The 26,030-nt window shown below is 36.7% G+C and overlaps 1 protein-coding gene across 5 annotated transcripts in view; it reads right to left on the bottom strand.

Moving 5' to 3' along the window:
- Window positions 1–358: 358 nt before the first annotated feature.
- Window positions 359–26,030, bottom strand: part of LOC143149144 (uncharacterized) — a 266,938-nt gene continuing 241,266 nt past the window's right edge. For all 5 annotated transcript variants that reach the window (XM_076316263.1, XM_076316267.1, XM_076316264.1 and 2 more), the window contains 5 exons: window positions 21,980–22,137; window positions 19,273–19,407; window positions 15,861–16,066; window positions 10,832–11,053; window positions 359–7,703 (listed from right to left, as the gene is read on the bottom strand). In XM_076316263.1, coding sequence (XP_076172378.1) covers window positions 7,608–7,703; window positions 10,832–11,053; window positions 15,861–16,066; window positions 19,273–19,407; window positions 21,980–22,137 — 817 coding nt within the window. In that variant the 3' untranslated portion in view covers window positions 359–7,607. The remainder of the gene's footprint in view (window positions 7,704–10,831; window positions 11,054–15,860; window positions 16,067–19,272; window positions 19,408–21,979; window positions 22,138–26,030) is intronic.

Here is a 26,030-nt window from a genome sequence, read left to right as displayed (position 1 = left end):
TATTAACTTCTTACATTTTAACGACTTTAATAAGAAATTAAAATTCTTCGATACTACTGTCGTTCAAAATTTGAAGTATAAATTTCATCAACGTTTACATAAAAGGCAAATTCAATACTGTTAACGAAAATTAAAATAAATTCTAAAATCTCGATAATTTTATAAACTTTGTTTATAAAAAAGTCTCGAGTTTTGTGGGTAAATTTGTCCATTTTTACGTGGTAACTCTAGCAAAGGCACGGCAAAACGTGTAAAATCGTATTTATCGATCCAAACACAAACACGGGACTGTTGCCGATCAATCATCGAACTCATTAAAAGACGTAATGTACTTTATTCAGATGATAGTGATCCATAAAACATTGTTCATATATATATAATATATATATATATATTTATAGGACTATATAGAACAAATAACTCTCGTTTCTAGAATCTAACCGTAACTTAACATAGATAAATGTATCCTCTTTTCATACGAAGAAAGAACGCAAGAAGAAAAGCGGCCGAGGCTTCGAGTACTCTTTCGAGGACATCTCGATCGACGTGTCGTTTGTTAATTGTTTCTCATCGGGTCGATGATCCTTCTCTTAGTTGCGTCGTATTTTACGGATATACTCGGTGATACGGATAAACTATATAGACCACTCGGAAGATATGCTCTTTAGTAAATGATTAACGTAGCTTAATCTACACATCACTAAGGGGTACGGTAACGTATTTTCTTCGTCAAGTAAGATACCATCTTTCCCTCTTATCGCGATCGGTGCTTCGCAGCTTTCTCTCTCTAATGTTCAGCGAAACACTTTGCAGCTCGATGAAATGAAAATTTGTCGAACTGCAGCCTCGTCGGTCTCGTGTATGCGATTCGAACGTAATTGCACGAACTTGTGGAAGTTGTTCGATAAACAAAGGTGCGAGAGGACAATCGGTGGAAACGCCAGATGGATTTCTTCCGTGAGTCGTTCGCCAACGATGGCTTCGTACAATGACAATGGAATTTGACGGATCGAAGGTTTAAAACGGAGAAACAATTTAGTCCGAAACGAGCATGAGTTTAAAAATAAATATGTTTGAAATGTTTCGAACGTGCGTTATCCTGTGACTTCTTCGGTAAAACATCGATAAAGAGTAATGTTTCAATCGTGTATAAAAAAAAAGGGAAGAAATTGAAATGAAAATTGGTCGCAATGTCCGAAAGATTGGAAGCTAGGTAATTAAAAATTACTGCGGTTGATTGACCTCCAAGTACAAATAATATAACATTTTAAAAATAATAATGTAATGTAACGAGAGAAAAGAAGAGAGGGGAAGAAATTAATTAATAACGTATAAAAAGAAAATGTGGAAACAGTAGATGGAAGTATCTCAATGTGTTATTGATGCGAAATTGATCATTTTTCTCTGTTTCCTCGTTAAATTTTAATCAAATTTTTCCTTTCTGGCTTTCATACATATTTTCGTATATTTTTTTCTTATTCTTGTTTGGATTCAAATTTTTGTTCTTTATTACGTTTTACCGAAGAGATTCCTAATGATATATTGTCGAAACTTGTTCATCGCGGACTAAATTATTCCTTTAATTTGGTTTATATTTTTCAAGAATTTATAAGTGAATTCTCGATTAAGAAAATCACAAAACGGGAACAGTGTCGAAGAGAACTACGGCAAATTAGAACTCTTAATTTTACACTCGGCGAGGCGAGAAATCATTGGAGTATTTCTTTTGTAGTCTAAACGTCTTCTGTACGAAATCATGAACGTCGATTCGACGATTTCAAATTCAAAATGATCGAAACTGTGTAGAAAGATCTTCGACGAAATAGAATTGCGTGCAATTCGTTTTAATACTCGCAACGATATATTTTGTGATTTCCTTGAGTTTCTTATAATTAGCGGAAAAGAACGTTCAATAGCCGTATAAATGTCTACTTATTACGAAATACGAATCTGTCGGTTATTTAAAAGAAATCTCAAAATGGTCGAAGACTCGAGAAAGAATTTCGTACGCACGCGGAACACAATATTTACGGGGTACATTGTATCGATGATCTCATCGAAGAAGAGATCAATGATTTTCGTTATAAATGTTCTAGGGCTGCCGAAATTATCCGTAATTATATTTTAATTATGGTTGTTCGATTGTCAATGAAATGAAAATAAAATTCTTTGCGATTCAGGTTTCGCGCAGACATTCGCGTTGCCAAACAAGCATCGTTATTACGCAGATATTAAAAATATACGCGAATGCACATAAATGTCCGCGTCGAATAACTCATGAATTCACGTGTCCTTATTATATACGACGCACGAGTTCCGCTGCAATTCACCGTACTCGTACCGTCTGGCTATTCCATCTCGTATCTATTATGATAATTATATTACAACGTTACAATAATAGATACGTGTGATAAATTACATAAATTATACATATACACCTACGTTAATAAATATGGTTCGTGAAACTGCATTCCGGGCAACCACGTCCTCGGTGTCGTGGTATCCTGTGAAACTGGTGCTTACAAAATATAAATACGTGAATGTTCACCGGCACTTCATGCAAACCGAGTCTTTGTACCTTGGAATCACAAAACGTCGACGATACGGAATTTCGTAAGAAATTTTGAATACTTTCGCAATTTTTAATATTTCAACACCTTCGATTCTTATTAGCTGTAACTTCCATCGTGACGTTGGACCAATAATGTCGAGAAATTAATCCTCGCGAATTGTCGTTTGAAAATACTATATTAGCGCGAGTCTGTGTTCGTTTGTTCGTGTTTCGGTTGGATGTGTTTCGAGATCTATACGTTCCGTTGGACATCTTTGGTACAGAGCTGTTTACCGAAAATACGACCGAAGAATTTAGTCGTGCACAGTTAACGGTACACGTTCCTAATTTTCAGACAGTATTCACCTTTACCTTTACGTTAGGTCACCCCGTATATAAGAGAAAAATAGAAAAAACACCTGTACTCTGACGCACGGATATTAGCAGCCCTAGTTTGCCCCCTCCCCGCCGTGCCGTTTAATTATCATCGATCTTTGCAAATCGAGTCGAAGCGTTTTTCGATCATTCGGTGTACAATTATCACGAATATTCGTTAATTGTGCCTTTGGAACTCGAGACGCGCAGGATTTATTGGATATTTCAGGTGACGTTACGAGACTCGACGATAATAATCATAGCTACCGTTGGCATCCAAGAAGAATGCCGCAGGACGAATCTTCTCGAGCGCATGGTACACGAGTCGATTCCATTTCCTCGCACGTATATCATTTAATGACTTGGTTGCGCTCGACCGATGATCTCTTCAATGAGACGGAAGCAACTGATCGGTTCGAGGTCGGTATCGCTCATAAAATTGAATTTGGTTCAGTTTCTGTATCACGAGATCAGTTTTCGGTTTGAAGAATCAATAAATGATCCAGCTTTTCAAACGATAATTCTAATCATTCTATGTAACGATGTCAACGACTCATCGATACGTATCAGTTCCCGTGCATTGCGTTGAGGTCGCGAACAGGCGTCGAAATAAATTATTGCAGCATCGATACAATTCAAACACCAAATATCATCGACCTCGGCAAGACAACGGTGCAGCTTGAGTATCAAAACTGTGAATTATTCGAATAAATGTTCATTTTTTAAATTCTCTAATTTCTTGCGAGTATTTCGTCTCGATTAAAGCTTCTGCCATCGAGGCTAAGAAGTGAAGACGTCTCGGTGATAAAACAATGAAAAAATTATTCTTTCGAAAAGTTACCATTCAGTTGAGAACAATGTACAGAGTATTCTCTACATAATTTCGGTAAGCTGTATCTTCGAAACGGTCAGAATTACATTTTTGTGTACTTAGAACGGTTTCGTGCAAAAGTATCAAGTATTGAAACGTAAATGTATCGAGAATATCGAAACGCGTCTCAATTCCATCGCTAGCTGTGTACATCGAATTTGTCGTTTTTTCTGCGAGATGTTCCACGCGCAATAAACGGAAGAGTATAAGCGTATATAATCCAGAACCGATACGTGTGATTCCGAACAACTGTGGTAGTAAGGAACCCCTCGAATTCGATTTACATACACGTGATAAAATCAATTCAAACGGTTCACAGCGGAGCGAATTCGCGTATAATATAACCACGTGGAAGTAAAGACACGAACCTCCGAATCCTCGACCAAACAGCAAGGATCCATAGAAAACAGGTCTATCTCCAAAGTTCTCCTCCGAGAAGCATTCGGTAACTATATAAAGTACAGGTATGTTAGCATGCGGTTTGGTGTTAAATAATGGTGTGAAGAACGCGTTTCCATTGAGATTTGAAAATCGATCGAATCGACGGTTTAACATTTCGCCTAAAAGTGTCTGCGATCACCCAGTCGCGTCAAGCATCGCACCAAACTTCGAAACACCGTAGAGCTCTAACACGATAGAGCTGAGTTGTTAGCAGTGGCCGTGGCGAGGATTCGTTTGTTTCCATTTATTTCTTTTCTCGTCACTTTCGATCGGTTGTGTCAATTTGGACGATGCTTGCCTTCGTTCGTTTCGCTGGAGAAAAAGAAACCGCACTCATACGTCATCAAAAATACACGTTTGATATGCTAATCGTCTTCTTCGCAATCGATAAAACTCCGGGGAGAATCCACGCTTTTTGTTCACGCGTCTAATAACCATATCGTCTCGATTTCTACCCAGTCGAGTTTACATGATGGATCTTAACTACCGTGGAAATGAAATAATTCTTTTTTTTTTTCTTCTTTTTTTGCCCGTTACGAGCGGTCGCTGTCATCGTTTTCAGCATGCTACTCGGATCGAAAAGTTGTCTTAATTATATCGATGGCGGTCAGCTCGACGTTAAATCAGCATCATTCGGCCAATCTGTATCAATGCGATCGGAGAACCCTCAGGGAGCCACGAACGTTGGCGCGTAACGCGCGATTTAAAGCGTTTCGCGAATCCGCGAGCGGACAGTGTTCGATCGAGTCTTCCCTAATTAATCCTACGAAACGTAACGGCTACCATCTTTACGCTAACTTAAGGTTACACGAATATTTACAACATCCTAAACGGTAATTAAGTGTTGACGATTAACATGCCCGGCCGAGAACTAACCGACTTTTATTACCGAGCTAGGAGATTTAGGGAAAGCAGACGAATTTATTTACAGTCGTGCTTGTAGATCGGAGAACGCAGTCTGTTTCGCACAGGGGAGAAACTGTTGCTGCAATTTTGGCAGAATTTAGCTCGCTAGAAATATCGAAATCGATCGTCGGTTGCACGGGTTTCGCTCGCGTTACTCCGAACCGAGTAAAAATAATGAAAAGTAAAAACACAGCTTCTGTAACGTTTTATCCGAAGAATCTATCTGTAACGAGTCGACCAACATTCTGATTTTTTACAGTTTCCTTGAGCTTCGTTCTAATTCCTTTTCTCTCTCGTAATTCATACTTTTAACACGTGTATTTTAATTTTTACCAATTAACGAACATTACACTTTACAATCTTTTCCAGTTTTGAATAAAATACGGAGCTGCTGTAACCGATACGTTAGTCTAATAGATACGTATGTATGTATGATGTGGTAGTTACGCGTGAAGGGGATACTTTCTGATTTCAGGGATCGAACAAATATATTTTTAAAATTATGCCTTTAAAGTATTAAAGCAAAATTCGTGAAATTTCCAGAGATATAAAAGTACGAAGATGTGGTAATTATAAAGTTTGTGGTGGTTTGTTTTTAAATTGTCTCCGTTTCCTTAGCCATCGATATACGTGTTTTCAACATTGCAGCAGATTCAAAAATAGGTTCGTGCTATAGGGTGACACCTATTTGTAAATACAGGGTAATGTCTATCGTGTTAACAAAACGAAAGTATAACGTTTCTACAGTTAAGCGATATTACTTTTTGTTGAAAATATCTTAAAAATGTCCGTGTGTATTAAAAATTATTTCGAGTATAAAAAACTGAACAAGAGATCCATGACAATCTTGAAATATTGCTTATGGGTTCTATAAAGTATGGAAATACCATATACACGAATATTTATGGTATTTGATCTCGTTTTTCCGTTAAAGTCCTCTTTTATATTCTAACAACATCCTCGTTCTATCATTCATTCAAGACACTAATTTTACGAATTATTCTTAACAGTCCAATTTCATTTTTCATCTTGCGTATAAGATTAACAGGAACATAATTTTGCGTATTGTAATTTTTTCTAAATAAAATGTAAGTGAACCTCTAAAACTAACGAACGGTAATTTCGAACATTTTCTTCCGAAGAAAGTAAACAGCAGTTAAAAAAAGGAAGAAAATACTGTAACTCGAACAGACGATTAGTTAGGAGAAACGTTCGCGTCCATTATTTTCGTTACTTTTACCGTTAAATTCACCCTCGAAGTTACATTCACATATTACGAAACTCTGCATTAATTCCATTCCATTTCAACAAATTCGAACGAAAAAAGAGAGAAAGAAAACATCGATCCGACACCCTGTACCTGACTCGGTTACATTCGAGACGCAACTTCCTCTCGGCGTTCCTGTAAAAGAGTTGTTCATTAATTCGTTTCAAGTGTAATTCTGAATTCGGCCCGTTGTAATTTAAAACCTAGAATTCTACGTCGGCAAAGATCCAAAGAGAAACAAATCAATCGAGACGCTATCTTCTCAAGGGTGCAACAATATTCTCGTTACTGTGCGAAGCGCCGACAACGGTCTCTCCGACAGGCTACCTGCAATTTTCATAAAACGCTACCACAAACGGACGGCCTGGTTTTCACCTATTTCTCGACGACGTTAGAAAAAAGAATCCATTAACGTTGCATCGTCTACTTAAGAATCATCGTGGCTGGCTATTTAAAAATCCTCGCCCGTTTCTCGGGCGGTCGGAGAAATCGCAACGTATCTACCGAAATGCGTTTCGCGCGAAGCAAGATTGTTCGGTGGCTTGGCTACGATTCGTCTAAGATCGATAAGAAATGTAATATTATCACAGACAAGGAATACCGTGTACCCAGTAATTTCGGAGCGTTCGGTCGCTCGGAATTTTCACGCGACTAGAATCCTCGTGCCGTGTTCCTTAAACGTTTGTCGTAAGTCGTCGTCGTTCGTAAGAATTTTTCGAACGTGGAAACTTGAAACGCGTCTACCAACCAACGGAACCGAAAATGGGGGAGGAGTCCGGGAATGGGACTGAGGTCGGTGAAGGGAGGTCAGGGGCGGGTGAAAAAAAAAAACAGGAATCGGTACTTTCTTCCGAATGGAAGTTCGCTAAAAACGATTCGTCTTCCTGGCTAAGTTCTAGGAGAAAAGAAAGAAAAACGGGATTAATCGATAAGACGGACGTGAGTGAAGGCGAAACGCTTTAAATCTTTCTCGTTCGTCGAATGCTCGGAACGGTTCGCGATCCATCGATACCAAACTCGCCAAAATAGGTCCCAGATCTGGCATGAGACGATCCTGAATTATTTGTTAGGCATTTAAGCTATATACAGACGGGTATGTTATCCTTAAAGGAGATCGATATGTCTCGTTGGTGGCGTTGGTACAAGAATCCCCGGGACAGGGAGAACCGTGTTCCAATGACTAATTCTTTCTCGACTTATTCCTTCGCGGACAAGGATCCATTAGTCAACGCCATGACTGGGCCAGAACTTCCCCTCGAGTTCGTGTCAGAGTTGAGTTCCAAGGACGAGTCCTGTAACGTACAAGGTGAGAGTATGCGTAAGCGAGGATGAACAACGAGCGGGCTGCTATGAAAATTATTAAAAGTTTCCCGCTACCGAGGTATTTTACAGAGGAAGCTGGATTAAGGAGTCCCGCGTGAGTTGTCAAGCGTGGTTCGGAAAAAACGAACCGCCAATCAAAAGAAACCATCATCGGAAAATAAAGCAATTCATCGTTAATTAATTGCGCGGATCGTGTGTGCGCGTGTAAATTGTAAATAATTAAAGATTACGGTGCGCGTATTCGTCAGACACTTTATCGTTGAAATTTCAAATTTTCGAAACTTTTCCCGGTTGCTTTTCTCTCCGAATTTCATATTTTTACGCTCTTTTCTTTTCGTTAACACAATTATCGGTTTACTTTATTTTGTATTCTTTTATTGCGTTTTTATTATATTTTGAAAATTAGTTTAGCGATAGCTGCGCTTCGCTTTAATATATTAACGTACTTGTTTTTACTTTTATGCATTTGTTCTGATTTATATTTTCTCTTCTTTATTAGTTTCTTTCTTTTAATCAATAATTTATTTTCTTCTTTTTCTGTACAATCTTGATTATTATTTTTTAAAATCATTATTGTTACCTATTATTATTATTTGGAGTTGTATCATTTTCATCGTAACACAATTGTATATTTATCGTGATAATGGAAGATACAATATAAAAATATTCATTTGTAATTACAATGCTCGAAACAATTAATGAATTGCCTGTTCAAATAAATATATTGTTTATTAAAGTAAACAATAATCTAGAAGCTTTAATATGCTACGTAAATTTAACATTTCATCAAAATTCATCTCACCCTAAATTTACATGGTATTCAAATTGCCTGATTTCGGTTTAACGTGGTCGAAGAAATGCAAAATGATTTTACATGACGCGGTCTCAATTTAATGGGATACTTTTAAATATCGATAAAATGTAGAAAAAATTGTATAGGAATAAAAAAACAAGATTTGATCATGAATTTCATTCGAATAAAGCCATCGATATCAATGAACAAATTAGAAAAAAACTTGGACCGAAGAAATTACTAATGAATGTGTCACATGTAAATGACGTTCATCTCAAAAAAAGAAAAATTGTTTTTCTACCGTCGAGCGAAGAAAATAGCAAATAAAATTTCTTTCTCGTAACTTTCATATCACTCTTTCCAATGATTAAATTGAATTTTTCATTTTATTCTCTCACTTCGTGCCACAAAGAATTAAATCTTCGAACCTATTTTCCCATTTTCCATACGAATGGTAATTCACACAATTTCGATTTAGATAGAGTTTCAACGAAACCGATCTATCGCATAAATCAAGAAATTTGACGTATCGCCAAACGAAAGAATATTTTCTTCGGCTCTTTTTATTTTTAGCGATAAATTCTCGAGAAACGAGATCACCACCGTATTGTTCCGAATTGATCTAACATTCGGCAAATCACGGTGTCTATTTGACCGTAACGCACGTATAATCCAAAGAATCGTAGAACTTGCAATGAAATTTTTCAAGCGTGCATCACGACGTTGAATGAATGCACGTCGCAGATATCTTCGAGCGTGATCGCGATCGCGGAAGCTATAACGCGTTTACGCGCGGTGATTACGCGGATACGACAGTTTCGCGAAACCATTTGGCAATGATTGTCTCGGTGAATACGAAACCGAAATGGCACAAGGCGAGAGAACGTTCGGTCCTCGTGTGATTTATTGCAGAATGAAAGGCTTTCGTCTCGAGTTACAACACGCGCGAACACCGGAACGTCAATGGTTTTACGATTATACCGCAATGGAAGCGATCATCGAATGATCGCTTTTAACAGCTGTCCTGTAATGGAGTCCATTACGATGCTCACAGTTGAGAAGACGACGTGAATTATAAAAATAAAAGTTCCTTGTATATCTCGCGCTGTTAAAAACCGTGCACGATTTATCCTCGTGGAAGTAAGTCATTGTTCTTGCATTTCGCGAAACTGTTTAATCTTACGAATATTAAGAAACGTGAAATCTAACAATTTGTAATGTTAATTCCAAGATTATATTTTATATTCAGTGATTGAAAACTACGGATGTATTATTGAACAAGATATTTCGATATTATAAAAGTAAATATCATCGATTTTTTTGCTTTACTTGTTTGTTAACGAATGCTCGTTAATTGCTAATAAAAGCCAATTAAAACGATTTTTCGTTCACCTTCAAGTTGCATACAGGTATTGCATAAGGTCTACTGTCAAAATAGAAGCCATTTCATAGAAATTGATACATTTACATTCAATTTAATTAAATACGATCGGCATGGTATAGAATATAGAATTAATAAATGCGCATTAATGAAATGAAGGAATCCAGTTGGAATTTAATTCACTTGTTCGCACATCTGAATATTACATTTCAATAAATATCTACAATAAGTGTAACGTGTATCGCGTCAATACTTCTGTTAAATTTCATTGTATTGATCATTTCTATTAGAAAGAAATTTAACGAATTAATGTTCTCTTTTTAAACGGGATGAATTTTTATATTCTTCTTTGACATCCAAAAGTATTGGAGAAATTCATTTCTTTTTAATTGCATTATATTTGATTAACATATCGACATTTCGAAACTAATTTGTTAAAAGTCAGAAGAAAGCTGGATGCCACTATCGTCAATTTTTGGTAATATTTTATTTACATTAGAAATTTCCTAATATGCATGATTTTTCAAAGATTCAGTTCCCCCACTTCTGACTAGAAAATTATCAATCATTCTTCATTATAATACGTATATACGAATACAAAATCGTATATTTTTTAAACGAGTTTACTATTACAATTTCATTAATACACATATCTTTTATTAATTTATACATTTCTTTAATCACGCAGTGACTGTTGGTTGCTGGTTAAAAATTAATAGAATAACGAAATATTTTACTTGCTCCTGTTATTACTGCTGTATTCGTCGAGTGTGTAATTCTTGTATAATTAATGAATTAACCGCGTTCTAAATATTTCAAATTGAATGAATTTATGTTTCCGTTAAAAGAGTGAAACGTTAAGGAAACGATAGGGTGACGACGAAAGGGAATTCGTTGTAATATAAAACACCGATACTACTTACAATGCTGAGAGCGTGCATGATGCAAGCTTGCGTGGTGTTTTCTACGTGGATCAGTTCGTCGCATTCCTCGTGATCAAGTCCATTCACATCGGATCGTAATTTAATCGGTGATAGAACTGCTTCGTTATCCGTTGATTTGCCACTGTCAGGGGACGGTATTAATTCGTGTCCATCCAGATCCTCTTCTTCGGCACGTTCTTCACAGTCGGACGCTTTGGTTTCCTGTTGCAACAAACACGGAACAATCGATTACGCTTAACGTGCGGGCGTGCGAAGCCTGAGCTGCTACAGCATCGTACGCGCGTAGCACGTACTCCTGTACGTACACACTTGTCACCTTTCGTCGGCAAACTAGCGACGACGAAGAGAGATGAGCTGGATAAGAATTTACTTGGATAAGAACCTTCTACAGATACCCGTGAGTCCCTCGACTCGCACCATTGTTGTCAAATATTGTCGTAGTTTATTAAACATACGCTAAGCTACGGTGTAATAAATCGAAATGGAAATTTGAATGAAAAAATAATCTGGTAAATGGACTTCTCGAGCTTCGTTTGCACTACGATTGAAAAAGTTTTCAATCGCTTGTTTCGAATCTTATCAACTATTTATTGTTTCGTAATGCGATCGACGTGAGTAAACATTTATGTAGAACTCGGTGGAAAAATGATACAAGTAGATTTTTTCAAAGAAGCGTAGAAAGCGATACGTAAGATTCGTGTTTTTTTAGTGGAGAAACTCTTTAAAATTTTTGATGCATGTTGCGAATATTACGAAACAGAAATGGTCGAATATAAATTTTTCAGAACTAGGTCACCCTTATGGGGAGGAAAGTTTCCGTACGAAAACATGAACGAAGAAAAGCGTTTAGAAAAGTGTATTTTGTTAGGAATTTTTAAGCTTCTATCAGTACGAATAACAATGTGAGTTAATATTGGAAAGCATACAGATTCTTTTACTCGAGTTTAACTTTCGTTCGCTGTTTTCTAAAATTCAAGATTCCGTCGCTTGTATCACTTTTCCTTATATACACTTGCGTTTGTTACAACTGCGAACACTTTCTATTTGGAAAATTACTCTTTCCACTCGGGTCATTCTCCAAACGTTATTAAAGAGATAATTTATACCACGAGGAACGATTTTGTATCAAATTTCCGAAAATCGCGAGAGAATATTCAGTTAGATGTAATTATTCTGTTCTTCGAAGGAAATCGTTCAATCTTGTTAAATTTTATGTCTAATTTGAAAGGTCCACGCGTGTATGACACGTTAATTAAATATATACGGAATTTAAATACATTGGAAACATAGGATGTGATTAATTGACATATTTTATCTTCCTTTTGTAACAGATGACACTATTCCGTTGATGTGTGTCACAGTGGTGATAAGTTAAGCTGTGAACTCTTGCATGACCTATTCTACTTTATTTTTTTCTTATGTGACGGCTCACCTATTTCTCGTCTAACATTCACGTCGATATTCTATATACAGATATTACTAATAGAGTATATTATTCATTAGACATGCTCGATAAATAATATAATTGTATTCCATTATTTTATTTATTATTCATAATTTACTTCTGTTATTTTCTTCGTTCGACTCTTGCTTATTTGCATACCTTATTTGCTCTTCATTAAATAACAATAGCGGTTACTCAACTGATTCGTTACTACGATCTTTGGTTTAAATCTTTTCTTCTGGAAATACGAGTAAATTTATTGGCACCGTATTCTATCATGGTACAAAGTACTTATCGATATCGTAAGATATCGACGATACAATACGATTTGAGCAAATAATTTCCTACGAATTATTATACATGTACAGTTACTGAAATCGATGTACTTAATTCGATCAATATTACGATAAGGAGAAGCTACAGTGAATACTGAATATTTAAAAAGTTTTGCTGTAAATTGGAAAATAATTTATAGTTAACGTACATTCTTTTACATACATAAACTAAAACAAGCAATATCTTAGCAAGTGGTCATTTGTATTAATATTGAGAGTCGTTGTGATTAATGATTTTCTTCGTTACATATAGAACAACCATTTCACTTATTCAATTTATATAAAATATTTAGTATTTTATCCAAGGATACTCATGGAGTCTAGTATGACTTTAAAATGCAAAAATTTGAACTCATCCTAAATTATATTTACCAGTCAGCGAGGGAAATCAGATTCAACAATTCAAATTATTTCATCAGTGGATGTTAAAGTACTTATAGTCATTACAGCATATTCTACCATAGAACTGTACGAAATAAATAACGAAATTAATTCCTTCCCGTAACGATACAATTTGATACACTATCAAATCTACTTAACAAAATTGTCCGTAAATGATTATCGATGGTATTATTATGGAATACCATTTAAAAATTACTCCTTTTTTCGTATACAGGTAAAAAGTATTGGAGCATTAAAGAATCAGTTCAAATATCAATTCAATTATCGAACGATCCTCGTATAATATTATATCGCACAAAATGAAATAATTGCAATCAATTCGATTTTTGTATAATTAATATAAGCCTCAATGTTTCGCGTAATTGAAAGTGAAAATAACAAAGAGGCTCTTAAACACCAGAATCCAAAATGAAGGTTCAAAGTTCTTGATACGGTCAATCTTATACCTTGTTTGTGCTCTGGAGTTGACATATCGACAGAGGAACATATGATGAAGTAATATTTTTCCCAGTTGTACATCGTTCTCTACGACGACAGGATTTCATTCTTTTGTTACGGAATTTCGTTCCGGTTCTTCGGAGCCTTGTCTTAAGCACCGAGCTTGCTTGACGATATTACTACTTACATTTCTTCTTTGCAGCGGGGAACTTATATTGTTTAAATTGACTGACATTGTTGTCATTATTGCTTCCAGTTCAATGGATCGATGTTCTCATTTCACATACCTCACAGGAATTTCACCAACGATGTTAAACGTTGCAGGAAATAATCAAAACCTTGATAGTAAAAAATAATCAAATCGATTTAAAGCAACGATTTAACGATCAGTCACGATTTAAGTTAAACTACAAGTTTTTCCATCGTGTGCGTTATTATTTTATAAATCGCATTAGATAAGATTGGTCTGTAAAGGAATCTTTCAGTCACTTTGGAAATTTCGCACAATTTGCAGAATGTAAATTTTACTGTATTATTTTCTTTTTCCAACCACTGTATCACGGATATTACATCGCAGAGTATATTCGTGTATATTCGTAATAATGTTAAAGGTTTCTCTTTCGAGGAGAGAACTACATATAACCTGATTAAAATTGAATATCAAACACAGTAGTGCTCTATATAAGTAATTATTATCACGTCACGAATAAATATAAAGTAACTGACTGCGTTTATGATCCATTCCATTGATTAATTGAATTGGAACTGGATATTACTAGGAAATATTTGCATCGAAAGATATAAAAATTTTAAGTATCAGACATGGGGAAATAATTTTTGCGTAAAACTAGTGGCAAATAAAGCCACACACGAAAATTGGAGAGGGCATATTTTCCTAAAAATTATTCAGATTTTGTGATAAATGTACGTGCAGGATCACAATGTAGTCGTTTTGGTATCTGAGAGGGTAATTTCCTTCGATAACGTCCTTCATACACTTTATTTTTATACCACGTCGTAATACCTTTTCTTCCGGAGTCATTCACCATAGTAATAAACTAAGAAGTCATTTACACGTTATTGCGTGACGAACAAGAGTTCTAAAAAAGTTTAAACTATATTTAGAAAGTTTTCATCGAAAGACGTTACAAGACAAAGCAATCTTCTCGTTTCTTAAATATTTAAGACACGTAACGTAAAGAATTCAAGGGGATCGTCTTCAAAAATGTATCTTACTTACAAAAACTATTCTTTTTAAAATAAGAAACGTTCGGTCCCTTATTGTCAAACGTTGCACTCGGTTAGTACACGTATTGTTTGCTCGGTAACTTTTTTCGGTATTCGGTCCACTGAATAATGTCCAATTAATTTCTTTCACAGAAGCGAGAAAGTCTGGTTCGTTGTATTTACTTCACGCCAGGACCTTCGAAGCAAATCCATGAATCTCCTTCGATCGAAGATTTCAAGAAATAAAGATTTTTGCTGTTCGGAATTAAAAAAGGGTAGGAGCGAATGCGAGAAGAATGGAAGGAGAATCGTATCGCGTGAATAAGGGAGAAAAACTCGATTGCTAGATTGACGTTCCGACTATGTTCGTATTCCGGCCAGAAATATCTCAAGAATTAAAGCTACGCGAATAGGTGGCGTCGTATTTTATTTTCAGTCCCTTTCAGTCAAGCCTGTTCATTCTGATAAGACTGCTCAGTCATCGTTCGCTACTTCGCTTTTTGGCCAACAAAAATAACGAAATAGAAAATCCATCACAGCGAAATTACTTTTCCTTTAAGTGAATTCAATATCCGTGCTGCGTATAATATATACGGTAATACTTGTGTATTTTTTGGTTTTCATTATTGTTCTGAAATGCCACCGTGAAATGCTTTTTCTTTTAAATATTTTTCTTCGTGAGATCGAAGAGAAACTTTTCATTACAATTGTCGTTAGTCTTCAAACTTCTGACTTTGTGCCTTTTTCTTTTACAGTTACATATCGATTATAAACTACTGTATAATAGTGTATCAATTATATTGCATATTAATGTATATTATTTACACGTAAAATTTATTCCCAGGCTACTATGTATAAATGTAAGTATTTTTCCAACCAACTAGAATTCCAATCATTTATATGAATACTCTTTTGAAAATTCTAAATATGATTGAACGTAGCAAATAAAGCCACGCACGAAAATTGGAGAGGTCCTATTATCCTAAAGAATTATCCAGATTCTTTGACAAATTTTCTCACTCAAGAATTTTCAATTTTCGACCAATTTAATCCAGTTCATTCGAATGAGAAATATTTGATATTTCCGGACACGTACGAGCATTACTCGCCGATTGTCTACAGAGCTGTAAAAAAAATTAATAAAATTTCTAATGAAGCACACCTGAAAGTCCTGCGGTGATGGCGATGATTCCTTCTGATGCTGGTTTGGACTTTGCGGAGGGCTGGGCGCGGATCTTGGACTCTGAGGCCGAGTTCCCAACTCGTAAATGTTGATCATATGAGCTGCCTGAGCGTGGACCATCAGTTCCCATGCTGACGGGAAGGATACTTTGCAGAGAACGCAGAGCAGAGCTGTCGTAGAATCCCCTTTGGACATGAAATGTTTATGCTTTTAACCACTTCGCTGCTATAACTGCAGGAATTATTCAAATTCTGTGATTCTATCGTATGTGAATATTCGAATATGACTTTACCCCAAATTTCATTTATTAATACGTTGGCTGTCAATGTATCATCGGTTATATATTTGACATAAATAACTTAGGTACCGCTGTGGCAATGGTAATACGTTTTACCCATGAAACGCAAACATACACTCGGCCACAAAAGTCTACACTCACCCACCTAATATGGTATTCAAATCCAAAGTAAACGGAGAATGTACACCGTTATAGGACAGTTCATAAGGGGAGTATTGTTAGAGACAGAGAAGGTGCGAGATAAAATTATGCAAGAGAGTAACGACTTCTGTTTCATGTGACGATGTTATAAAGAAGGAAAAAAGGACATCGTTTGGACGCAATGTTTTGCGATAGAACAGTATCTTGTGATAAAAAGTGGAATAAAACCCAAGCACAGTTTAAACTTCGATTGTTGATCTTTTCGATCTTTCTTTGGAGTCGTCTTCAGCGACACGACGATCGCGACGATTGAATATTTATAAACGATGCAGTGTATTTAAAAGTCATAGATTTAAACACTTTAAGGTAGCAAAGAAATAAAATAATACGTACAACGTCAGAGAAGTAATGCGGTAGCCCCTCGCTTAATGTTAAACAAAATTCAGACCTCCAGTTAACTTTAACCGAGGATTGGCCGAGAATTTATTCTTGGAACTGGTCAAACGCAAACGAGTTGCTCGAAGTGGAAAATAAATCGGATACACGTAGTGGAAATGGGTTTGTAGCTGGAAATTCGATCTCGTGTGGCCGAAGCTTCAACCTGTATCGGTGTGTTAAAATATAGAAATCAAAATTTTCTACACATTTGATTGTATCTTCGCGACAGTAATATTAACCGATTTGCGAGTTCTCACCGTTCAAAATGAGTCTAAATACGACCACGCTTGAATTATTTTTAATTACAATTTATTCGAATCATTTCTGAGACACTACGTGTGATTAAAAATAATTTGAACCAGGTCGTGATCGAATATATTTTCATCGGGCTCCCCAACCTCTTGATAATACTCTCGTGATGGTACAATGAGAAATAGAAAAAATATAAACAGTGGTTAGTACGATTGTTCAACACGTATTCCTAACATAGATTTTCACATTAATCGAGGCACTACTGTACACGTTCAAACTATTACACAGAAAGTTATATACAATAATTACATTTTCTCGCTTGGGGAAAATTAATAAAAATAGTTGTCCTTTCCAATTTGTGTAGACGTACGCATGAGTGGGAGGTGATCAGATCGTTATTTACAATATCCTTGTAAATCTTCAAACACAGTTGTTCTGTAACTCGTAAGGATTGTCCGTAGAAAGAATATGGATGAAACACGAGATACGTTTACATGATTTCGGCGATGTTACTTCAGACGATGATCGGAAAACTTAATAATATACGGAAGTCGACTTATGTAAATGAAGGTGTCGATAGAACACATTGATTACACGATGATTTGGGTATTCTTTTAGTTTATATATGTATAAAACTTATGGTTAATACAGAATATATTTATGTACATATATGCAGGGAATCCTGACGGTTGTTAAGTCGATACAAAAATATTTATAGATTATGTATAATGATGTCATTTAATTTCGGTTTTAGTAAAAATGCCTCTAACACTTTTGTAGTTAAAAATGATACGGTCGTCAAGATATTGTAAGGTAACTTTTGACGAACTTGTCTTTGGAATTTAATTAATACGAAAAGTAGTTGTTAGATTCGTTCGTGATTAAAATATTAGAATACTGGAGGGAAGGGGAAGTGAATGTAAATATTGAATAGAAACGTCTATATAATCTCTCGAAACATATCTCCTTGCTATGATGGTTGTCCGGAGAGCTTAAATAATATTTACTAATTTATCAAATCACTGTATACATTCACACGATGTCAGCCAACGTGTCAGAACCAATGAGTACGATAACTGTTTAGAATGTCAGAAATTGATCAGATATAAAGAATTCTAAGAAAATTCTATCTCTCTGATAAATTTAAGGTGCATACTTCTGGTTATACGTGTGGGCACATATACATACGTCTATATTTTACCGATCAATGCGACACGGAATGCGAACCGACCTTTCAACAATTTCTTGAATCTAAATCGCGTAAACAAAGACGAAAGGAAGTATTTCCAGAAATCGTGGTTTGCGATTAACTTCATAATTCGAACCTCACGATTGTAGATACTACTCAAATACCAGTAACGAATCTCCAAAAACCTTGAGAATGAAATGTTCGGGAACGTTGCAAAGTTAAATGGAAAGTAGGTGGGACACGAAAGGAACGCGTTGCAATCGATAAGTTGTAACTGGAAAACATTAACCAAAAAGAAAGTCGAACACCGACGAAAAGCTTTCTGTACGAGAAAATTCGTGCAACCTAGGTTTTCCACTGATTGAAGTCTAGCGAATTTCGTTTCGGTCGTGGTGTGTATTTAAACTATTCAACGAATAGCGTGCATCGATGTAACGTATGACTGTGGTTCGTTTCTCTCTACGTAAACAAAATAAACGTTTCGCTCGTTCTTCCGTAGGTCAGTTCCATCGACGTTCGCCGAGCCATTGAGAACTCTTCTCTTCCGATTCGAGAGTCGAATCATAGGGATCGTAAACTACGTAGACGGTCGTAGACACCTTCCACGCAAATTCGAGGGATAACACACGACCTTGCTCCGCAACGTTTTCCTTAAACTAGATACGATTCCTCGATCCTAAACAAATCCGTTAAGTGGCCGGTTGCAGCGACGCAGCTGCGTTTCACGATAAAACCGCCGAAATACAATCCCGTCGCGGAAAGGGAATCGTAACACAGGGAGGAACCACTCGAGCCGGTTCGAATTTCATTTTTACACCTGGTACGTTCAACGCGGCCGGGATAACGCCCACGAAGAAAGGTAACAACCACTGCGCCGGGGTGAGTATTTCGAAACCGGCTGCGCCCTCGAATTCCAACGAAAGCCGTAGCTTTATTGAAAAATTTCTTAAAGGCGTTCGGGACCTCGCGAAGGAAATCGCAGAACCCTTCGCGAAAGGGCAACTCGATCGGTCCGAGATACGCGTTTGCCTACCGAAACGGTGCCGCCTCTAACTTTTCTTTCAAGTACATACTTGGGGCCGTTCCGTTGAAGGTGTGACATTTACATGTAAACCGCAGCTTGCAGTAATTTCGCTTATGTTCGAGCAGCTCTCCCAGGTCTGTAAACATTTCCCTGCAGTTGCCGCAGATCAGGATATCCGGGTTGCCTGTAACACAGAAATTGAGATTCGATTTTCAATTAATTCAAATTTAAACCGTACTCGATCCGGGGCCAGTCGGTATCGTAGAAATTGTACGTTTCGATCTGTTACCTGGGTCATTTCACGGCGAGAAACTTCCCCTGTGCGCGTAATTAAAAATGAGTCGAGATCGGTTAACTCGTCTTCTCCAATTAAGGGGTCTGTTTAGTTCCGAGGTAAAGGAAAATTGATTTCCTCCGCTTCTGGGAGGAGGAGGGAGTTCGAAGTTTCGAAAAGGTGTTAATAAAATATTACGGAGAGATTCGAAATATTGGACAAATTGGAGGACGTTGCGTGGTTTGAAAATTTACGTTAAATTTGAAAGCCACCTTTCGCAAAGATTGTTTCAAATGTTATGAAATAACATTTTTACGAGTTCGTCGATACAATTTTTTTGGCAGAAATACCGATTAACTTGAAATTTTATACGTATATAAAGTAAATGTCTCCGAATCGTTCGACTGAAATTAACCCGATATCTGTGAACGAGTTATTTTCATGGTTGGGAAAAGATACGAGATTTAAAATAGAAACGAATTTTTTTAGGTTATCAACCTTTTTACAGTTTTCGAGCTTTTTTCTTTTATTTATTTTGTCACGGCCGACAGTTACACTTATACAGATTGAAAAATTTTCTAATCTTTTTTGGTGTTTTTGATAACCAGAGCGAGAATTATCATGTCAACCGCGAGAGCAAATATTTTTTACGCGTTGTACTCAACGATGTGTAACACCGACAAAATCAATTATTTATGCTTCAAGAATTCCTGTCGTTTGTCAATACATAAATAAATATATGAAACAATTTGAAATTTGTGTGTGCAGTGCTTCTCTTTGAAAAAGATTTCCAATAGCATCCAATTTTTTAAATTGAGAAGTAAATAGATTCCTAATGGATAGAGAACGATAGCTTTCTCTTTCTTAATATCTCGAAATGGTTCCTGTTTCCTTTTTCTATCAATGAAAAGTAAATTGAACCACGATTTTTCAACGACAGCACTACGACGGCTATTATTTTTTGTGTTTGATTTGATGTGAAATAAATTAATTGTATTTTCTACCGAGTATACTAGAACGTTTTTATAAAGTTTTCACGGTAATATGGTACGAAATACGAAGTTTTCTTTCTCCAGTCAGAAAAGTCACAGCCAAAGCACGGAGACGCTGACGTTATCATTCGAGTTAAGGAAAAAATAATCGGTTAAGTTCAAAATATAAATTACTTCTCAAATATAATTCTATTAAAACGACAGTTTGTTAATTGCCCGAGATAGAGAGAAGCTAGAAAATAAGTAAACTTCCGAGATCTATTTTTTCTTTTGTACCGGTATTAACTTTTCGCGTTCCTCTCAAATATTACTTTCTAATAGTATCGCACAAGTGGACGAATTGTTACAAGTATTGAAAAGTTAAAAAGTTACGAAAATGGACGAATGCCCGACAAATACTTAAAATTGATTTTCTCGAAAACGAAGTGTACGAAACGATTTTATTCTACAAGATGGTTTAAATAGTATCGGTATTTTATTTATAACTCTCGGTGAAGGATACATTTGGATTATACAAACAATAGAATTTTTTAAAAATAACTAAGTCTTTTAAAGAACTGTCAAAAAGTGCGTGAGTTTATATAATATTTATACCAGTTGAAAAAATTATACACGTGCTACGTTCTCCCTTCAGAAGTGACTTGTTAAAATATTCCTAGAAAATTCTAAAAGACCGATACGAATGTTGTCAATTTACGTGGCCCATTCTGATCGATCGAAAAGAGTTAAAATTTGAAAAATAAAAAATGTCAAACCGATACAAATACCTGTGACACATGTTCGGTCACTTACGCAAGTCTTCGGATCGCTCGATCGTCGCTATCGTTCAATCAACGGTACTTACTCGTTAAATGAAAAACGGGTACGATGCACAGCAGTATTAAATTCGGCGAAACGAAATCGTCGCGCAATTCCACCGATCCTGACGAGTCTCGCGTTAAATCGCGCGTGTCCGCGACAAATTTTAATCCCTCCCCTTCGCCGGATAAATTACTCGCTACAACGTGCAATTATTTCGCGGCAAAACTTTCGCTCTGGCCGTCGCGCGTCCCGATAATCTAAAACTTTTTAAATGAGAACGTAAATGGTGGCTCGACTGTCGCGATCTCGTCCCGCGACAAACACGTTTTACCTCGCTCTTTGGTTTTTTTTTACACGCTGCCATATTTAAAGCTCGATTCCGCAGACACGCGTAATTAAGCAACACCGTAACGCGGGAACAAGCGTCAACGATGCGTTTCCTTCGCGCTATAATTTTCAACGGTACGTCTACACCCTCGGTCGCGCGCACACAATCGAACGAGACGAATTACTGAACTGTACTTTCGCGAGGCTTCAAACGTTTCCACGGAACCGTGATCGGTGCTCGTGGGTTCTCTGTGTGTTTCTACCCAATTGAATCGTTTTTTTTCTTTTTCCTTTTTTCTTTTTTCTTTTTTTTTTTAGGACTCTGAAAACGTTCCATATCTGACGAAACGGTTGGTACTCACTGTATACTTTCAACTGGTTCAAGTCCGGAACAGTGGCCGTGTTTGCAGCTGGTTGTTGTTTCTGCTGCTTCGGATGCTGCGATCGAGTCGGCGGCATCAAACGGGGTCTCTTCAACGGTGGCGCCAAACGGGGTGGAAAAGCAGTCGACGCGTAGTAACTGAAAATAAACTTTGAACTGAGCATGGTAATTCTGCGGGGAATATTGAATAATTGTTTTACACGTCGCGTTCGCGTTTCGATGTACAGAGTGCACGGGAAATCGTGGTATGATCGACGAGATGATATTTCGTGGAAAAAGCAAGTAAAAAATGCAGCTAGAGTGTAATTTACTCTTTGGAAAATTTATATTCAACGTGAAACGACTCGCGTTATTTATCGACAATTTCGACAGACTTTTTTTCAAAATGTTCCATCGTTTGTTCCAAGTTCAAAGTTCGTGTGTTTTTCAATTTTATCGTAACGTGTTTATTCTTAGTTTATTCACTTATTTGGTTTCCGAATACAATACTAAACTTGTGGATTGACAGGTTAAATGTAAAAGAATAATCAAGACTGCTAAAATTGTCTGTATTTATATACGTGTGAAAGCGTTTCAAAGTACAGGGGATGGAAAGTTAATATTATAGTTGTGAAGATATTCGTCGAGCAATTTTTATTTCAATTAATGCACGAAATTCGACCCTGTATGCTGAGGAATAGGTAAATTGCAAACATAGGAGCGGCTTTAACGCAATTCGTTTCGAAGGTGATCATTGTTAAACAAGCTGAACTATCGAAACTTTAAAACTGAGATAAGGTTGCTGTAAGTTTTCAACGACACAAATCTTTTACTTATGCAATGAGTTAAATACCTTTAGATAATAATATTAGAGTATCTAGAAACGAATATATATTTCAATCGTTCACATGTATATTACTATCTCAAAAGGAAAGTATACTTATTTGTTTACACTGTACGTTGAGATACTCGTGCAGGTATTCACGTGTTCCAGTTTAAATTCAGTCACGAGGCTGATGTTACCCCAAATATTAGTAAAATAATAAGATACAATAGCGTCGTGAGTTAATAAATATTCGTTGGTAGAATAGTTAATAGTTCGATTGCATCGTAGTTGAAATTTTGTTACAAGCAAGGAATTTCGATCGTATATGGTGCATCACATGTTATCAATTTTTCTTCTGTTAGTCGCGGAGTCACGTGGAACAGTTATAATATCGCCGCATGACACGTACACGCGGCGATTAACGAGCCGACCAATTAAAACGTACGAATGTCTGCAATAATGCCCGGTAATTAGTCGACGCTGATTCTCCGAACTCGTTACCTCTGACAACTCCGCTTCGATTTTCTCGAATACCTTGACCACAACTGGGAATCGTAATAGCGAAATTGAATTCTGCATAGAATTGCCGCATGAATTGTACAAATGAAAATTGTGTGTATCGCAGAACCAAATTGCGTTCGAAACCATGTACAACACGAAACACGCGAGGAAAATTAAATTATCGAATAATTTACCGAAGTAACTCTCGTGTTCTTAAATGTTTCTTCCCTTCTCGGACATTTCTTTCGAAATTGCTTTATGAAAACCGTAGGGCAATACTTATTTCAGATTTGAAAACTCCGAATTGAAATTTGGAACTGTTTTATTAGTTTATTTAGAATTTTCTATACTTCGGCGATACGTTTGATTATGTGATAAACGAATAAAGTAATAATACAAATGTTTGGTAGAAGTATGTTATATTCTCTAGAGTATCAGAGAATAGTTCTCGAGACTGTTTTTATTATTATTATTCTACAGTATGTTTGTACAGACTATTTTTATTATTATTTTATTTATCGATACCGTAATATATCTTTGATTGTATTTAACGAACAATGAGAGGCGTGAAAATTGTTGAAAAGTTGAAACGAGCGACAAAAAAGGAATTTCGGACATAAAATACACCGCGTAAAGATCTATAATTTCGGGTGAGGTATTAGAGAATGAAAGTTGGAGGAAAAGAACGAGCAGAAGATTTGGAAAGTTCAGTAAGCGATTGAAGCACAGAAATTCTGTGGAAGGAACGCAGTAAAAGATTTGGGACTTTCGAGCAGATACTATGGAACAGAAATTCTACAGCAAGAAGAAAGTAAAAGTTCCAAGGATTCCAGTAAGGTATTAAAGAATGAAAAAGCTGCTGAAAAGGGAGTGCGAAACATTTCGAAATACCGATGAGATATCTGAGAAGTAAACTTCTCACGAGATGAAACCAATCGTATTACGTTTTTACGTTTAATATACTGGAATCTTTTATTTCGAAAAATATTCGTAAACATATACGCGATTAAATCTCAAAAATGTTGTAATCGTTTTTATATTACAAGGCAAACATAATTTCAAATCGAGAACAATTGTTTTCAAATTTTCGTGAAAGCAGTAAATATAAAACTACATACATACGAATAAATGAAGGCAAACAGAAAACTCTTTGATGCATTAACTTCAATAATTCTTCTTTTTTTTGCTTTTCCGTTGAACGAGCGTACGTAACTTTCTCCGTTTCATTCATTTTTAGACGCAAACATTCTTTTCAGTAATTTCTTGTTTCACTTCACCTTTGATTAACAATGAAAAATAATTTTGTTTGAAGCAAGCCAATCAAGTTTCGCGCAATATTAATTTGTCAGCATTTGCAGTTTTAATTAGATTCGTCATCCGAGGAAAAGAAACGCAATAATAAAAACGTTTTCCGCTTGAAAAAATATCATGTATTAAAATTAAACGAATATTGTGTCAAGACCATTCAAACGAGAGCTGCGAGTTCTGTATTTACTCTTTCGCGAAGAAATTAAATAGCTCTGTCTTTCTGCATAATTTCGAACGATTTTTGAAGAATCTTTCAAGCTGAACTCAATTTACAGAGATCTTACGATAGAAATTTGCAATACTTAATCCTTTACCCCTAGGATCGTTTCTACGAAACTCGTAAAAATATAACGAAACGATTCATTAAAATTATGCGTTCCAAGACAATTGTTTCCCTCTCGACAGGGAAATACACCGTCTGGTTCTCACCCTGTGCGATTGTGCGATCTCTCGTTTCGATGATCGCCATCGAAACGCTAACCTCCTTGGCGCGCAAAAGGGTTAAAAAGTTTCCTCGTAGAATGTACAAATTACACATTTAATCAACCCATTTGAACGCTAAAGCACGCCGGCACGTGTTTGCACGCGAGCGTGCTGCACACTTCCAGCTTTTCGATTGAAAGCCTCGAGACTGTGCGAGTCTCGTCGAACTTCTAATAAAACCGGTGAGCTCGTCCCTGCGACGTTAATTCGCCCGAGATTCTCATCTACTCTCCAGGTTGCTCGCAGAACACGATAACCGTGCGACACACCGATAACGATTCCGAAGGTGTCTATCCGTGCGTCCTTCTAACTAAATTTAATCGGATGTGTTTAGACTTTTGATAAAATCGATTGTGCGATATTGTCGCGCCACGTGACAAGACACTCGTGAAACTCCGAACTGGCAAAGGTTCAGTTTGTCAAAACGAGAGAAAGAGAGAGAAAGAGAGAGAGAGAGAGAGAGAGAGAGAGAGAGAGAGAGAGAGAGACATGCACACACACATACACACACATATATTCACACATAAAATGAAACAAGAGGAGCAGGAAAGAGGAATCGCAACCCCTCGTCGTATTTATCCGGCTACGAACTTCCTCCGTCTGTTCTGCAGCTTTTGCACCCTGAAGCCTCCCTTGAAATAAAACTTCTTCTCCCGTGCTACCTCCTTCTGTTTCCCCCCTTTCGCTCCTCTACTTTCACTACTTTCGCGTTTCCCCTCCCTCTCCGTGAATCTTCGAGCACGATTCTTCCTTTCTTCCCCTTCTCAAGGACCGTCGCGGGGCCTCTTCTTTCCTATTTAACGCGTCTGCGTACCCTCTGCTTGTTTATAGTTTCGCGATCTTCTATTTCATTCCTTTGTCGCTCGAATGAATTTTCCTTTTACCGAGGCGACGAATTTTTAGCGAATTCTGAACGTGAAATTTCTGACTTACG

The sequence above is a fragment of the Ptiloglossa arizonensis genome, chromosome 7, assembly GCF_051014685.1.
Source record: "Ptiloglossa arizonensis isolate GNS036 chromosome 7, iyPtiAriz1_principal, whole genome shotgun sequence".
In the NCBI taxonomy this organism is placed as follows: domain Eukaryota; kingdom Metazoa; phylum Arthropoda; class Insecta; order Hymenoptera; family Colletidae; genus Ptiloglossa; species Ptiloglossa arizonensis.
Note: the sequence above shows the minus strand (reverse complement) of the source record. Positions and strands in the feature narration are given on the sequence as shown.